We start from the raw sequence: 18,573 nt of genomic DNA, 5'->3' as shown, positions 1-18,573 counted from the left end.
AACTTGAGTCTCCCACAGCCTAGCTTAGTGTGCTAACCACTTGGCTAACATTTATATGGTGGGCTGCTCCTCTTCCTGTGGCTGTTTTGAGTGAGGCAGGCTTCTAACTCATTCTCACAAGAAACAACTTAGGCATCTAAGCCCCGAAGAGAGGGGTTCCTGATGGTGGATTGCTAACACAGATAAGCTCCTATTTCTATGAGAGGTGGCAGGGGGCTTAGCTATCCCCCTGTTGTTGCCCTCTCCTATTGACTAGCTTAGGCAGGAAGTTGCCCTTTTGTGGATCACATTCTAAGGCACCTATATCTCTCCCTTCATTGTACAGGGAGCTTAGGCACCTAACTCAAGCTTTATGGATCACATTATTGTTCTTATAATTTTCTAGGCACTGAAAAGTCCGTTTGTGGATCCAGGCCAGATTCTGTACCTTTTTTTGCTGCACTCAGCCAGAGCTAAGTGAAGAGTATCTTTCACCCAGAATCAGAGATCAGCCTAATTTTTCTGATCCAAAGACAAAAGGTGCAACTGAATTCAGTACTCTGGCACTATACCCCAGTCTGTATGAATAATGTCTGTCAAATGAAATCCCTGTCTACTGGATTCCTACAACCTGTGCTTATAAAAATCTGTAGACTGCCTGTAATAGTCCTTCTGATCGAGGCACAGCCTGTGGACGGTGTGAGGCCGGTAGCGGCCCCCGGCGCGCTGGGACCGGGTCTTCTTGGAGTCGGGTTGCTTGGGAATGCAGCCCAAAGCTGGTGGTAAACTCCATCTAAGGCTAAATACTGGCACGAGACCGATAGTCAACATGTAATATATCTTGTATCTCTCAAAAGAGAGAGCAAGCTAGTTAGTTCTTTGCTGTCAGACTGATACCTTCTGATAGTAAGACAGGCTGGGTGCCCTGAGGTAACACTAGATGGGCACTTAAAATAAATTGTTAAAAGACTCTATCATTATAAACAATGGTTGAGAATTAGTGTAACATAAAAATAATTTTCTTATGCAGAAAATAGTACTTTTGGACCTTTTTTTAATTAACACACAATCCAATATAAGCAGATAAAAGTCACCTAGTAACCACTAAGCTTGTTTGCCTAAACATATTGCTGCCATAAACGTCTCACTCTACCAAAAATATTTATTTGTCTGATATCTTGTTAAAAAAAAAGTTGAAAAACCCCAAATTCCTCATGTCACGGTATTTAATCATGTGACACATATAGCTCTAATTACGAATGCTATTGATACTTTCATAGATGACATAACCAAATAACTGAGCTCTGACACCTGAAAAAACAAACTTTATGAATGTGAGTGATTATTTAGTAACTGAATGGCACCAGAAAACAGTGGATAATTGAGACTGTTTGCTTTGGAAAGTAATTTGCTGCTATCACTTCTCAGTTATCAATTGAGATTTATGAACTGGCAGGAAAGCCCTCAGATTGTTGTTTGTAATTCACTGGTTTTTAGTGTTTGTGTATTTCTGTTCTGTTTGGTTTTCAAGTACTTTGGGAACTATTCAATAAGATCTGCCCTCGTATATATATCAGAGCTTGTGTTTATATCATAAAGCCCTTTTGTCTCAAATATTCTGGGATGCTCCCACCCATGAAAGGCCTCTCACCTTAATATAATTGAAGTAGCAAAATATAATTTCTTCAGCCATATTAATTCTGATGTTTGTATTTTCTGTTCCCCCCAAATAACAGACATTTAAATTGTATACACTATGTGAGAGAATATAACTTTTTCACCTAGGTGTTGAATTTAGCTACTAGAGGCCAAATAGATGTGTAAACTGGTCAAATTTACGTATCATAGGATCTAAAGAAAATGTAACAAGGTGTAAGATAAAATGGGTAGAGGGCATCTCATCTTAGAATCTTATCAATGTGTAACTTACATCACTTCTGAATTTAACCTTATGTTATTTAACCCAGCACTTTCAATCTTCCTTATTAAAAAAAAGCCAATCTTTCTTTAAGAAATTTACACATTAATAAACCTGTGTCATCTTCTGTTAAATATTTTGATATTTCAGCTCTCTCCTATTATTAAATTTAAATAATTTGTTGTCTCGTTTTCTTATTTTCCATTAGCATACTGGATCTCTTACACTGGGTGACAGGATGTTTTCGTTTGCACCTTTTATTGCTGTACCTATACAGACAGGAATAATACATAACCCCAAATACTTACATACAGCAACTTGTCCTGTATTGCGGTCAAATAGTTGTTTGTCTATCATACACCAATGACTCCCAGTAATTTTGTCTGTCAAACTTAGCCTAATTTCTGGTGGTGGCAGTTCCTGTTCCCTAAGAAAGGGGTAAGCAGTGATCCTTTAAAGGGACACAGTCGAGTCACATTTGGTCCCAAACTTTTGGTTCATGGATACAAACCAAACTTAAAAAGAAGAGGAGTACTTGTGGCACCTTAGAGACTAACAAATTTATTAGAGCATAAGCTTTCGTGAGCTCCAGCTCACTTCATCGGATGCATTTGGTGGAAAAAAATGGTTTTTTTTGCGAATACAGACTAACACGGCTGCTACTCTGAAACCAAACTTAGAGACAGTAAATAAATGTTACTGAACAACAAACAAGCTCCACTCACCTGTTCTCTTTGTTGTATTTGCTATAAAAATAGACAAGTGGATTACACCTGGAGATGTGCCTCAACTAATTCATCTTTAGACTAAGTGGTTTAAGTCAATTAAAGGGGACAAATAATTATTGAAAATTTAATTTCTCAAAGGCAATACTATGTGAACAGTACTGAACAACCACCTATATCAATCTGAGAACACATAGAAAACCTTCCAACTTCAGGCCACTTTTTCTGGAAATTACAACACTGCCATCTTAAATGGGTTGGGGAGTCTCAGATTCCCAGCCGTTGCATCTTGTGAGGTAGGTGTGGATTTTATTTACAGGATTTCCATGGAACTATTTGCATGCTTGACTGAGCCCTGTGCAGAGCTAGCAGACTCACTTAATTGCCACCATTTTGTCTGAATGTGCCAAACTTTTCTAGCTGCTAGCACTGGTACTCTTATTTTCTACACACATGTAATGTTAAACACAAAGCAGTTTTTTAAAAAAGAGGCATCTTACAATTTTCAAAACACCTTACATCCTCACCTGCCCCAAATCACTAAGTCTTGTAGTGATTGAAATGTCAGTGGTAGCCTAGCAGGCTCTTTGTCTGCAAAGATCATTGCTGAATTAAGAAAGATAGCTCTAAGGCTCATCATAGTTTCATGATTAATCTATTTCATAATCATAATAATCATCATCCATGTTTACACCTTCACTGGAGAGGTCATCAGTCTTCATTTTTTTTCTGACCTCTTTGCCTCGTTCAGCTGAAGAGAGGTGGTCTTCACACTGCTGCAGAATCTTTTTGGAAGACATCCAGCTTTCTCCTTGGCTTTCTGTTGGTGCTGCACACTGTCCTCCTCTGACATCTGTCCCTTTGGCCATCAGTGCTCTTCTGGTTCTCAGAAGGTCGCATGTGCAATTCCAAGGGTTTCCATCCAAATACAGGTACCTGAGACGAGGCAAATTTTCCAGGACTTTGCGATCCAAGGCAGATATCTTGTTGTTCCGTAAATTTAAAACCTGGAGCTGTTTCAAGTCCTTTAGCTCTTGTTCTCTAACATCCTGTATGTCATTTCCTTTTAGATCCAACCTGGCTAGAGTATCTGGAAGTCTGAAAAAAACAAAACAAGGTGAATATATTTATCTTACTGATTCTGCTGGTGTGATTATGCAGGGAGGGAAGCTGAAGGTTAATCGAAACACACATAGATGATAGGCCATCAGCCTTTGTTATTCACCATTTAAAAATTAAGTAAATAATATGACCCACTGCGGAAGAGGTGTGGCCCTGGAACATTCTTATGCATAATTTTGGGCTTTATTTGTCTGAACTTTTACTTTGGGGTGATTTGTTAATTTAAGCTATGGGTCCACCATCTTTTTGCCTTTGAATTGTTTCCCCCAAAGTATTACAGTTCTGATGTATACTGAATGCATTTAATTAAAATAAACAGCAATTTTAGTCCTATTTGGAAAAAAGTATTTTATTCCAACTGGGCTTTCAATAAACTTAGAAGCAGATACATGGTGTCCCATGTCATAAACATGCATACAGCCAATTTATAGTAGTGCCAAACATAAAAAATCTAGAGAATCCTAAGGACATGCTCCCCTAGCTCTTCTTTGGATGATTTTGGTTGAAAATGTGTGCAATATGTTGCATAGATTAGAAAATTGGGGTGGAGGGAAAGGGGTTTAGCATCAGCTTCGGAAATTAAGCACACCACGTAGGAAGAACCTGAAAAGAAATTGCCCATGTATATGACAATATATTTTATTAAAAAAAAAAAAGACTAGAAAAAATAGAAATGCCCCTTACCTGTTTTGTTAAAAAACACTTGAGTAACTGAACAAAATCTGATGGAGACAAGCTAGGTGAGGTAATATCTTTTATTGGACCATCTTCTCTTGATGGAAGGTACACACTTTTGAGCTACACAGAGCTCTTTTCAGATCTGGGGAAGAACACTTTGCTTGCTTCCCCAAACCTGAAGAAGAGCTCTGTGCAGCTCAAAAGTTTGTATCTTCCACCAACAGAAGTTAGTCCAATAAACAATATTACCTCATCTACCTTGTCTCTCTCATATCATGTGACCAACGAGGCTACAACAACACTGCAAACAACTATGTATGAAATATGATTTACTTTTCACCATATATGTTGCTTATTTACTTTTGTACTCAGTGTCACCTTGTCCATGAAACTAGAATGGTCAGTTTCATTTCTTTTTTAATACATATTATACATATATGATATGACTAAAGCTCTTATATTTCAGAAGCTATACTATTCATTTTTTATCTTCTATTTTTATCCCACTCTGTTGGTGAAAACTGTTTAATAAAGAAGCAAGTTAATTTGGCATAGAAAATGTTTTAATTAAATTAATCCAAAAGACAATATACTATTCTGGTGCCCAACCTGCTGAGGTGAAGAGTGGCAATATGAGATTTAAAGGAAGTCTGTTACATATCATTTCTTTGGGAATTATGAAGAATTTTAACCGGAATTATTTATAACTGAACAGCAACTCTCCACTAACACCAAATGTTGATGTGATAGTATATTATACTGCAGTGATCTAATATATCATTGAAAATAACTGAGAAGGTACCATTGGGATATTCAGAGGTAGAAGTATTTATTTGTGAGAGGCTAAATATTATACCATGGGCCAAAGCTTGCTGTCATACTGATGCAAATCTCCCCTTGACATCTGTGAGCATTTTGCATGAATAAGGCTGTAAAATGTGGTCTTATGGTGCTAAAAGACCCAGATGATAGAATAATGGATTATTCCACATGCTTTATACTGGTAAGATTTCAATCTAACCTTTTGCTTGTGTGACCATGATAAAAATATTTGGAAAAAACCCATGGTTTATGCTGGTAGTTGGTATGCATGGTGCTTTGACATACAATAAAGATAATGTGGAGTGAAATCCAGGTCCCACTGAAAAAATTTTGCCATTGAGAATTTTGCCATTGACTTCAGTGGGACTAGGATTTCACTCAAGGTCCCTGCCTCAAAGAGATAACAATGTAGGGCGCTGATCCAGCATAGATTTAAGCGCATGCTTAATTTAAGTCACATTGAAGTCAGGTTGAGGTTTTGTGGCCATATTGTTTGGTCTTAAGTAGTGTTTATTTTAAAAGAGTAACTGTGTTCAAGTATGTAGCTGATCCTACTGCTATTAGGAGATCCACACAGCATCAAAGGCTGACTGTGACAGCTATGCTGCAGCTGGAGGTGATATCTGGCTAGTTCTAACATTCCCACCCCTTCCTGCAAGAGCTGATGGGGGGTGGGGGGTGAGGGGGTCTCATCCAGTGCTGTAGCACCAGCAGCAAGAGCCTTGGAGGTAGTTGTATATGTTATGGGTGCAACTGTTGCTTAGGGCAGTTTTATTCTTACTAACTTCCCCCCCGCCCCATCTGCTGGGAGTCTAGGGAGAGTTGGGAGTGTTCCCTTCTCCCTCATGTAGTCCAGGTCAAAGTCATGTTTCCTTCTCACCCGTCACACAGAGCAATGAACTGGTAGTATCCCTCCCCACTCTTGAGACTTGGTCAGGCAGGGGACAGAAACCCAGAGGCTTGCTCATTGAAAGTAACACTGCTGCTCTCAAGTGACCCATTTCAGAAAAGCACTTGTGCTTGGATCCACAAAGGGATGTAGGCATTGGAACACTTGGATTTTAGGTGCCTAGAAAATCACTGGAACAACATAGCAATCCACAAAGCCTGAGTGAGGCACCTAGGCTCCCTATACAATGCATGGGGAGACATAGGCCCCTAAGAATGGGATCCACCTAAGCTAGCTAATGGGAGATGCTGATGAGAGGGGTGTCTGAAGCCCCACCTCTCTCACAGAGATAGGCACCTGGGTCTCTCCCTGCAACCCAGACTTATCTCTGCTTGCTATTGAGAGCTGGGCACGCATCTCCTGGAGTCGGGTGGCTTAGATAAGAATGAGTTAGGTATCTGTGTCACTTCACACAATATAGCTATGGGGAAGTAAGAGAGACACAGTACCTCCCTTATGATCTTTAGCCCAGTAGTTAGGATACTCGTCTGGGATGTGGGAGACCCTCAATTCAAACCCTGCTTGATAAGAAGGAATTTGAAAAGGATCTGCTACCTCTCGGGTAAATGTTCTAAACACTAGACTATGGAGTGAGTCTCACTCTCTGACCCAATTAATATTTAATTAAAATTGAACTGCTTCAATATGAGAGATGGAGGGAGACCCATATAAGACTATCCATCCCATGGTCAAGGGGTTAGGATACTTACCTGAGAGTTGATTGATCTGTGTTCAAATTCTTTCTCCTCAGGCAGCTGTGGGCCATGAGCCAGGGCACTCTCACATCCCAGTTAAGTATCCTACTCACTGGGCTAAAGGCAGCTGTTTGTTTTCCCTTTCCTCTATTAGGCTATTTAGTGTTGAATTAGCCCTCCGAGCACACCTACTTGTCAGCCCTGCATGTGAATTAAGTAGAGAATTGCCAATCTTCTGTTGGTTCCTGGGTCTCAGTGTGACTTAGGTGGAAGATTGTCCCATAGATGCTTAGATTGAGGCAGCTATACACGTGCCCATTGGTAAAAACATAGGCCCTACGAAACTTTTACTATAAAATCTTTGATGCCAACTCAGTTCGGGTGCCTATGGAGTTATCTGATTAAGTGCCACCTATCTTATTATGGATTGCAGTGGCACCTAAAAATGGGAGTTATGCACCTAAGCACCTTTGGGCAGTTGGGCCTTAAGCAATTGCTTAAATCTCATTCAGCACATGTTTCAGAGTAGCAGCTGTGTTATTCTGTATTCGCAAAAAAGAAAAGGAGTACTTGTTGCACCTTAGAGACTAACAAATTTATTTGAGCATAAGCTTTCGTGAGCTACAGTTACATCCGATGAAGTGAGCTGTAGCTCATGAAAGCTTATGCTCAAATAAATTTGTTAGTCTCTAAGGTGCCACAAGTCCTCCTTTTCTATTCAGCACATGCTACAGTATTGAATTGGGGCTATGGCCCACTCTCTGCATAGTCAGACTTCCAGGATGGCAGCTGCTGTCATCCTATCACTGTAGTAACATCACAGTCTTATTTTTGTTTTTTGTACATACGCTCAGGTACCAAGTGATGGGTACACAAAATTAAACAATTAAAATATAATTCTGCTCATCCTCCACTTTTGTGTTTTTAAAGTGCTCCCTTAGAATTTATGCTCATTGCAGAGTTAAAAATAAAAATTCCTAATATATCTTTAAAAAGTTATAATGTTAAAAGATTATAGAGTGCTCTTTCCTCTCCCTAAATTGTCTCTACTATATGTTGTAAAAATAAGATGGATTAGACAATATTGAATGCAATTACATAACTAGAAAGCAATAAACATTCCTATTAAGCTAGACTGAAATCAAACAAATTAACATGCCACTAAATCACTAATTATAAAATTACTACCAAATACCTTCCAGAAATTTGATGCTAAAGGACTCTGCTGCAAGCAAGGTTTTATTACATTGTTTACTTTGCCCTGTCCATAAAATATAAAATTAAATGTAGTAATTTAGTGGTGTTAAAGAAACTGATATTACACAGTTACATTGGTATGTTCATAGATTCATAGATACTAAGGTCGGAAGGGACCATTCTGATCATCTAGTCTGACCTCATGCACAACGCAGGCCACAGAATCTCACCCACCCACTCCTGCGAAAAACCTCACCTATGTCTGAGCTATTGAAGTCCTCAAATCGTGGTTTAAAGACTTCAAGGAGCAGAGAATCCTCCAACAAGTGACCTGTGCCCCATGCTACAGAGGAAGACGAAAAACCTCCAGGGCCTCTTCCAATCTTCCCTGGAGGAAAATTCCTTCCTGACCCCAAATATGGCAAAAAAAGGGGATCACCAGCCAGATACTACAGAAAATTCTTTCCTAGGTAACTCAGATATCACCTATCTAATATCCCATCACAGGCCATTAGGCCTATTTACCATGAATATTTATTTAAAGATCAATTAATTACCAAAATGTTTTATAACATTGTCTTATACAGGTATTTAGAACATAGGAATTGCCATACTGGATCAGATCCTGGTCCATCTAGGCCAATATCCTGTCTCTGACAATGGCTAGTATCAGATGCTTCAGAACAATGTGCAAAAACCCCAAAGTGGGCAATTATGGAATATACTGCTCACAAGGTAGTTCCTTCCTAAATTCTTCAATTAGAATTTGGCTTATGCGTTGAAGCATGGGGGTTTATAAATCTTTCAGAGGGGTATGTATGTATGTGTGTGTGAAATTCTATTGTCAATATTGTTATCTATCATAGAATATTAGGGTTGGAAGAGACCTCAGGAGGTCATCTAGTCTAATCCCCTGCTCAAAGCAGGACATATAAACAGCCAGTTCCTTTGTCTGAACCATGCTAAACTTTTGGAATCTTATCTTGTAGCAATGATAGGTTAAATATGGGTTGGTAAAAATGTGTTTCTTTTGATCAGTTTTGAACTTGCTGCCTTTCAGTGTCATGGAACGTTCCATTAGTTTTGCATTATGAGAGGAGGTAAAGATGAGCATTGCTGTCCCTTCTCTATGCCATTCTTTTGTATATCTTTAGCATTCCCCCTTATTCCAATTGCAGCCAGAGATTAGAAATAAATGTATTCACTGGAGGTCACAATTTTTTTTGAAATACCTCTATTGCTTTGCTGCAACTACCAAGAAAGATGCCAGTGAGTGCCAATTATGATGGTGGACTCATGGTAAAGACATTTTTCTACTAGGAACAGGAAGGAGAAAAAACTCATTTCAGAGACACCCCCCCCCCACCCAACGGTTACCAGATGGTAATGTTCTCTTTCATTACTAACTGCTAGGTGACTCAAGATAATGACTGGACATTAAAGGCTCCCAAGCATTCTAGCCAGAACCAATAGTATGAGTCAGACAGTTCTCTTAAAATTATAAATAAATGAACTGCTAGCCTTTTTTCATGCACAGAACAACTACTGATGGCAATAGGAATTTTATGCAGACATCAGGGAAAGCAAGTTTCCATAAACTTCACTGCATCCTTTACTGTCTCTTTAACCACGTTCATGTGTACTAGCAGGACTGAATTTTGCTGTAAATAAAAATAAAATCTTTGTGAAGGTACCCTGGTGCGAAAAGGGCCAGATCTACACGGGAATTTATGTGCCTCAATCTGAGGTTTAGGCACCTAAGTCCCATTTTTTAGGCACCACTGTGATCCACAAAATCTCTACTCAGCTGCCACTTAACACTGTAGGCACCTAACTCGGTGCCTATGTTTTCGGAATCAGAGTTCCCTAATTGCCTAAGTTTCTGCCCCTGGGCACATGCACTGCTGACTCAGGCAGGCTCTGGGACACCTAAACCCCAGCGCAATCTGCAAACCATAGGAAGATGGGCAGAGAAATCCCAGTCAGATGGGCATGTTCTGAGCATGCCTAATTCTACACAAAAAGACCAGGGGGAAGAAGGAAGCCTCCTCATAACCTTTAGCCCAGTGGTTACTCACTTAAAATGTGGGAGACCCCTTGTTCAGGACCCCCCTCTGCTTGAAAAAGAGAAGGGATTTGAACAGGTGTTTTCTACCACTCAGGTAAATGCCCTAATAACTGGACTATGGAGTCATTCTGATACTGTTGTAATAAAAAGTGAATGGCTTCAACACAAAAGATTGTGAGAGACCCCACAGCAGACTGTCCCATAGTCCAGTGCTAGGGCACTCACCTGAGAGGTGACAAATTCTTGTTCAACTTCCTTCTCCTCATCAGGCAGAGAGGGGAATTCAACCAGGATCTCCCACATCCAGGGTGAGTGCCCTGACTGCTGAACTAAAGGTTATGAGGGATCCACAGATCCCTGCCTAAATACCTACATAGGACCCAAGCAACTATTAACTTCAATTGATTAAGTTTGCTGCAGATCTTTTAGTTGTTAGGGAGAAGGGTTTCCTTCCCACACCCACGCACATCTGTGGAGCAGGCAAGGGGAGAGTTTAAGCGAACATATGGATGTCCCAAAATCAATGGAAATGCCATGGACTTCAGGGCAATTAAGGAGAGTCCTGGAGGGGGTGACTGATGAGAGAGACCACCCACTGGGTCGCCTTACTCCAACAAAGAAGCCCCAGTAGCTTAGCAGGGGCATGATAGAGCAGCCTTGCATACTGATAGAGACCAAAAACTGAAAAGTGAATGGAGGGGAGGCAGCAGAGCTGCTGCTCCCCCAACTCCACAATTGCAGTCCCGTTTCTGCCAGGTTAGGCAGCATGCAGAGAGAGAGATGATGACCTTCATTTACCAGCTGTCTTCAGATTCACTTACCTTAACGGAATAGAAATAAGCAGGTTTTGTTCCAATGCTAGGTTAGATATTGTGCACACGCATGAAGCGCTCCAGCCTCGAATGTGCTGACAGTGTTATTGTCGAGAAACAAATGCTTGAGGTCTCGTAGATCCTGAAAGCCCTGGGCTGTCACTCTCTGAATGAAGTTATTGCTACAGTCAAGTTTCTGTAGTCTGGCTGATAGTCTGAGTGCATGGTTTGGAGGTGGTTCCTGGACAGCTCCAGGGTGGTTAAGTTAGGAAGAAGCTGGTCACCATCAACTGATGATAGCTGATTTTCAGAGAGGAAAAGCTCAGATAGGTTTTCCAGGTGTTTCATGTCTCGAAATCTTATCATTTTGAGTTGGTTTCTCTCTAGTTTTAATGAAAGCAGGGACTTAGGCAGGTTAAGAGGGACCTTGGTCAGAAGGTTGCCAGTTAATCTGAGAAATTGTAAATGTTGGAGTGGTACAAAGAAGCTGCCTGAGAAAGAACGTAGTTTGTTATTCTCCATACTCAGATACTTAAGTTTGGGAAGCTTAAGTGGCCCCGACACAGATTCCATATTATTACCATCCAAAGTCAGACTCTGTAAACTGCAAAGGGAGGAAAGTGTACTGAAAGAGACTGCCAAAATCAAGTTGTTTTTAATGTCAAGCACCCTTAATTTCTTTAAACCTTCAAAGTCTGACTCATGCAGAACACTAATTGAATTGTCACCAAGTTTTAATACTTCAAGGCTGGATGGGAGGGAAGTGGGTATGCGCCTTAGTTTATTCTTCCAGAGTTCCAGGATCTTCAAGGTGCTCAGAGATTTGAAAGTGTTATCTTCTACTGATTCTGTTCCACTGCAAGACAGGATAAGCTCTTCCAGGCAAGATATTCTGCTGAAGTCACAGATCTTAAAGAAAAAAGAAAAAACAAAACAAATTAATGTGATAATATACTATCCAGTTTATGGAACCTCCTTACTAGCTTTTACTTTTCTATATGATCTGACTATTGCTAATGTTTATTCCTACAATATGATTAATGATGAACTGCAGAGAAAACAACAGACAATAAATACAGATATTATTGTAGCCATGTACATTTCAACTGCTGTTTGTATGCCATTCTAGAATGCTACTTTATTATTTAGATCCAGTTTGTGGCTGGATCTGTGCAGATGCACATGTTTGGGGCAATGGGAGATAGATAGCATTCCTTGCACTCCTGCATAGGGTAGCCCAGTGCATGTTCATGACTAGCATCAGTACAGGCACAAATCACTGTAATGGATGGGGTTAAGGTAGACCCGTGTCCCTCTCCCCCATTTGCTGACCAGCAGAGCTGCCTGGTGCAGGATAGAAGTGCATACTCCATCCTTTCCTGGAGCAGTGATGCTGTCCAGAGCTGGAGGAGGAGATAAGATAAGTCTCATCACACACCTCCCTACCATGAGCTTTGGCTGTGAACCACAATCTAGCCCTCAGTGTTTCAATTTTATAAAACTTACGTTTTGAGATGGACCCAAAGCAAAACCCCAGATCCAAGCTCTCTGAACTTGTTGGGCAGTTTAGATTTGAAAATGAATGTTTCAGCTCATGCTTATTCTACTTCCACTGAATTTCATAATCAGAATAAACAATGTTTATCAGTGGTAAATGAAGCTTAGATGCGGCTGTGAATTTCATAAGTAGAGATAATGCTGATTATTTATTGTTTTTCTTCTTTAGTGGAGATCTCTCATTTACAATGCTCTTTTTGTATGCTGAGATATGAGAAGCATTGAAAAAAATAATCCAGGATTCTCAGAGAACACTGATTTTCTTAAGCAATGGTGCTGAGTAGCTTTAAAGCTTTAGTAACACTACAATGCAACGTAAGGTGTTCGATTTTTAAGAATGAATTTAGTGGGATTAACCAAAAAACCCTTCAGACTAAGAACATCCTGCCCTAGTGTACAAGGGAGAAGTATGAGGATAGTTGTCCTTTCTCCTTGCTCCAACCCATGCACACAGCAGAGATCTCATATAGTACTCAAAGCACTAAAGAGAGGTGTCTGGCTATTCTACACATGCACATCATTTTCCAAATGACTCACTAGCTAGAGGCACACTTAGCTCCTACTCAGAGGAACAGCAAAACATGCTCCACAGCACATCCCTCTGGCCCTTCCTGTCAAAATCCTGCCTTGGCCAATAGGAATTGTTTGCAGAGGATGTACTGGGTAGCATCTGTGCTCTCTCTTCTTTGAGCCTGCCAGGACAGGATACAGCCATATAGCTTCACTGTGAATCTTAAAGTAAAGCAGTTATCAGAAAAATGGCTGTAACCATGCACCATTTTACTCAATATATGTAATCCCTGTGTGTCCTTGAGTCATATCGGTTTACTTTACTTTCCAAAATCCAAGTTTCACTTCTATTAACACACAGAGTGACACTTATACAGCTATGGAAGGGTGAGCCAGATTTTATATTGCCTCTGCATTCTCATCAAAATTGTCAACTTCTTACTGCTTAGGATTGATCTTCCAACTGACTCTCTTGCAAAGTCATTCCTTGACTTTACAAATTTCATATGGAGTCATTGAAAAAGTATAAATACGGAACCTTTCCCATCAACACCATTTTAATTTAGTGAGTATGTTACCACCACAAAACAGCCTGTTCCCTTAATCAAAAGGAGTACCATTGAAATAAAGGCATTACTTAGATGAGCAAAGACTACTTGTGTGTCATAAGGGTTTATGGAGGCCCTTCATACTGAGATCAAACTAAATCTGAACTTTCATAAATTAGACATATCTGGTCAGTTTGTCTGGTCCAAGTGAACTTTTTCCTGCTTTTGCTAAGTTGATTACTTTAGATCTCTAAGAGGCTTAATTTTCATCTTATTAAGTGAGAGAGTTAAGTAAAGTATTTTTTATTTCTTTTCAATGCACAGACATTCATTCTCTGATGAAAGATATTATGGTTCTTAATATGAATTATTATAATTTTATTTTGCATCCATTTAGTATGCTTTGGTAGTATCATTCTCTGTAGTTTTATTCCTGACACTTACACATATGTCCTTTTTCACCAAACAAGTCACCAAATAAATGAAAGTCAATAAGCCAAGACATATTTGAAATAATATCAGTTTCCTCTGGTACATGGTGCTTCTTATTGTTTAGCTAGGCAGACTTTAATTTGAAGTGACTGTCAACAAGTTTGAGGTCAAAAATTTAGATCTTGTGAAAACAAGGATTTACAAAGCTTTATACGAATAAAAACATTTTCATTATTATTTTTATGTCAGTGGAAACAAATTCTTCTTAAACAATTCTGGGCAGTATGGACCAGAACAACATCATGCTAGCAGATGCAAACCATAAATTAATCTAATTAGAAATGGTCATAATTAAAATGAAAGCAACCAGTCTAGAGTCACTGTTTAAACTGAGCAAAATGTAGAAGGTGAACAAACAGCATAAACAATTAAATGTACATTCAATTTTTAAAAAATTCCTTGTTTCAATAAAGTGAGAAAGATAAAGAATAAAAAAAAAGTTAGCTTTCTTTTAAAGCTGCCATAGAAAAAAAGCATTTATTTATTTTAAATATGGGAATTCAGACCCATATCCTTTAAACACTTACATATGCACCAAATGGGATTACTCACATATGTAACTTTGCATATGTAAATTTAAGCACATGGGCATAAGTGCTTAGAGAATCAGGGCCTAAGTTTTATTTTAAACAAAGTTTGTCACATAGAAAGAAAAGTGAAATATATACTGTATGTAGTAGCTCAGAGTAATCCTAATTAAAGAGCCCAGATAATTACAGCCTGATAGAATAAAGATATTTATAACATATTCATTGCAAACCTAATAGTAAATGTAAGGCATTCTGACTTTTCAGCTCAGGAAATTTATAAAAGAACAAAGGGCCTTATCAGATGGTTTCAGGTATAGTTTGCTGGCATTTATTTCATTACACTGCAACACAGTTAAGTGTCTTACATGTTCACAACAAACATTTAAATGTCTCATAAAAAATACCTGTGTTCTTGAAAGGCATAGTACAAGTCTGCTTTGCTACTATTAAGTGAATACTAGTTGACAGAAATGGGCAATTAAACTGATAAAGAGCGATCAATTTTTCTTACTTGTCTTGAAATGTAAATACTATTTTTCTTTTACATGTATTTTGTTATATTTCTTAATAAAGAGCAAACAGATATGTTTGCAGAAGGAATTAATTAACTGGGCTATATCACTACAAAAGAATACAGGTAAGCTTTGACTCTTCTAGATATTGGATCTATGACAAGGGGATTAATAATGGCTGGGAAACAGCAAAACTGAACTGTATGATATGGCTAAACTGCAATATTACTCTCAAAATAGAGATTATTTAACAGTCTGAGCAACAGGAACCCCAGACATTGCTCCAAAGCAATTATTAGCCCAGTTTATTGAATCCTGAGAATAAAAGCAAAATATAAACCTCAATAAAAATGTATCTTTTAACAGACAATTTCTTAGGAAGTTATTCATACACAATTTGCACATACAGCGTGTATAATGCAGATGGTTTTATTTCCCTATTTCTATCCATGGATTTATTATAGCAATATTTTGCAGTGGGACTAAAGAGAAGCTACTCCAGAATATGCCACAATAAAGCATCATGTGGTATTGACTTTTGTACAATTTTGTACAACGACCGGAAATCAGTGATGCCTAGTGAACCTCAGAATGAGTTGAGTCATACTCTTTTAACCTCTTACTGCTTCTGACCACCACAATATAAATAGGTAGCAACTTCATTTATAAATTGCTCTTGTTTAGTAAGATCATTTAGGGCCCAGTTTTGCTTTTATTGACATCAAATGCAAAAGTCATGATTGACTTCAGAAGTGAAGAGTAGTCAACCCTCACCATGCTGTTTTTAATAGTAGATGTACTATTCACAGGAAAGTACTGCAGTTATATTCATCACAGAAATTTCTTTACTTTGTTAAGCCTCTTGACTTAGCCAAAGAAGGAATTAATTGCATTTAAGAGAATGCCATTGCTACTAAGTGAAGATATAAAGTGGCTCTTGAAGTCAATGCGAATTTGACTGTTTAAAACTGATTAAGATTTGGCTCTCTTTATTGATTATAAAATATATATATGTAAGATCAACATCATTAATCACATAAACATATCAGCCAAGCAATACAAACAGGCGTCAGATACCACAGTTATGGAAACAACAACAACATAATAATAATAATTAATAATTAGTAGTAGTAGTAAAGAACAGGGAAAACAACTACAGACCTGGCACAATTGTACCTAAGCATTAGCAGCTAGAATAAACCTCTCACTGGGTTTGACTTTGAAGACATGACCATGTAGAAGCATAATGGATCATTTGATTTAAATTGAAATTGAAGTTATTTAAACTGGGATTTGTCCTACCTGGAGGTGTTTGATTTTGCTGTGGCTGATGTAAAGCCGCCTGGTGGTAGCAGGAATCTCTCTAGGTACCTGTAGGACCCTGTAGCATTGCACTGACTGTGTAGAGTCGCAATTGCATCTTCTGGGGCAGGTGGTACTTAGACCATTGTAAAGAGGAAACAAAATGAGTAAAGCATAAGACAAATGCATCTTCCAAAACAGGAACTCTGAAACCATCCCTGTTAACTGCAACACAGTGTGAATTTAGGTACCAGAAGTCCTTTTATACCATGAAATCTGATAAAAGAATATTATGACTGTGTGCTTTATCGATGGGAGAAGGCAGCAAAAACAATCCCTTAATTTGCCTGGGTTAAAGTGTTAGCAAGCATTACAAAGAGTGAGAGGCTTAAACAATGATAAGGGACCTTTATATTTGTAGGCCTGTGAAATTAGTGTTATTTATTGCCTGATGTCTAATCTGCAAACATCCATATTATCTGCAGTTTCCTAGTTTTGTTAAATGTGACACCATAGAATTAGTGGAAAAAAGATAAAGAGCTGTTTTATAGTGGGCTATAAAACCTCTGTATCTTCTGTGACCCTGTATTTAAAACATTAAAAAAAACACTCCACCCAAAACAGATACTGAAGCCTTTTTTTCTTTACTTCACATTACTTACATGAAAACAAGCAGCTGCTTTTTTTTTTAAACATACCAAATTAACTTCTGAACTTTTTGATGCAGTTCAGTGATGTGGGATGGTACGAATTCTTTTAAAGTTTGATGAAAATAATATTTTTAATTACATTTTGGTTTGCATTAACTATAATGTGGAGAAAGTTGCCTCATTCTTTTGTGAAACATTTTAAAGCTTTTACTACATTTCCAGTGGTATAGGACCAAGAAAGTGTTCATAATTTAAGGCCCAACTGTCTCATCAAAGAGGAAGACTCTGAGCTTCCTTGTATGGAGTTTTCTCCCCAGTTGTTCCAGTTGTTCCGTGCTCCCTGCAGAACAAGCTGTGAGGACAATTCAATAACTTTTGGCTCTGGGATCCACAAAATAAGGAGCTATGTTTTGAGTAGTATTGCATTCCTACTTTGAGCTCTGTAGGCTGGTGCAAGTGAGGGGGAGCAATTTGTAAGTCTTTCCCCCTGTTCTGAGAGCCAAGATCCATCCTTGGCCCATTCTCCCTCCACACAGAGGAGGGGAAAATCCATGGTGGGGAATCCCCTCTGTATGTGGATCTTGAGTGGGCACGATCAGGTCAATGGCATATTCCTTAATTTGCCTACTGTAAATTCTTCTTGTCGACAGCGGAAACCTCATCCTCATCTGTAACAGGGTCTTTGTTTTTTCTCTTGCCTCAGGATTACCCACAAAAGTCTTTATAAACTATAAAATGATAATGTTTGTGAGTGTGATCCGTTAACAGCCACAGAGACAAGTCTGCAGAAAAAGCAGCACTCAAGCAGTGATAATGCAAATTTCCTCACCCTGCTCCAGCCAGTATGGCTCAACTCTGTTTTTGGAGGGACTGTGGGCCCAATCCTGCTCTCACTGAATTCAGTAGCAAAATTTCCCTTTACTTCAATGGAAGTAAGGCCTAGAAGTGAGAAAGTCAGTCTCAATAGACAATTCAGTCTTTGGCTTCTCTCCTGAAGCTGCCAAACTGCTGTGTCAACTAAAAGTGTGTGAAGGGTTTAAAAATTTTGTGAAGAATTTCATTAATTTTTCATCCATTTTATTTCACCTGTTTTCAGCACTTCATAATAGGGAGGCACGCTTCACTCCAGACACACTGTCATATTATATTCCACATACTGACTGAGAAATTCCATTCAACTTTCTTATGCCTTTTTGCCTGGGGTCAGCAGGTCACTGAGAACTCACTCACTGACTAGAAAATTGCCCTATATATTTACGTGTGCCACATACATTACAGTCCCAATGGCATGTTGGGAGACAGTTGATTATTTTATATATAAAAACCAAACATTGCAAATATAAGTAGATTTTAAACCCTTACAGTTTGACTAAATCACAGTGGGTTTTCACCAGGTCCCCACAAGGCATGTGTCTTACCTAAGAACTATCTTCCTGCCAACTTTTCATGTTTGTACCACAAAGCAATGAGGCACTAGAACTTTATAAAAATGTCTACAAACAATTCT

General features: G+C 38.8%; 1 protein-coding gene across 1 annotated transcript; it reads right to left on the bottom strand.

Moving 5' to 3' along the window:
- Window positions 1–3,130: 3,130 nt before the first annotated feature.
- Window positions 3,131–16,605, bottom strand: LOC119852473 (nephrocan-like). Its single transcript, XM_038393623.2, is given in 5 exon segments — window positions 3,131–3,720; window positions 10,975–11,023; window positions 11,026–11,184; window positions 11,187–11,874; window positions 16,417–16,605. Coding segments are annotated over 5 exon segments (1,533 nt in total). The 3' UTR covers window positions 3,131–3,272.
- Between the last annotated feature and the right edge of the window lie 1,968 nt (window positions 16,606–18,573).

The sequence above is a fragment of the Dermochelys coriacea genome, chromosome 3 (assembly GCF_009764565.3).
Source record: "Dermochelys coriacea isolate rDerCor1 chromosome 3, rDerCor1.pri.v4, whole genome shotgun sequence".
NCBI classification, from domain to species: Eukaryota; Metazoa; Chordata; order Testudines; family Dermochelyidae; genus Dermochelys; species Dermochelys coriacea.
Note: the sequence above shows the minus strand (reverse complement) of the source record. Positions and strands in the feature narration are given on the sequence as shown.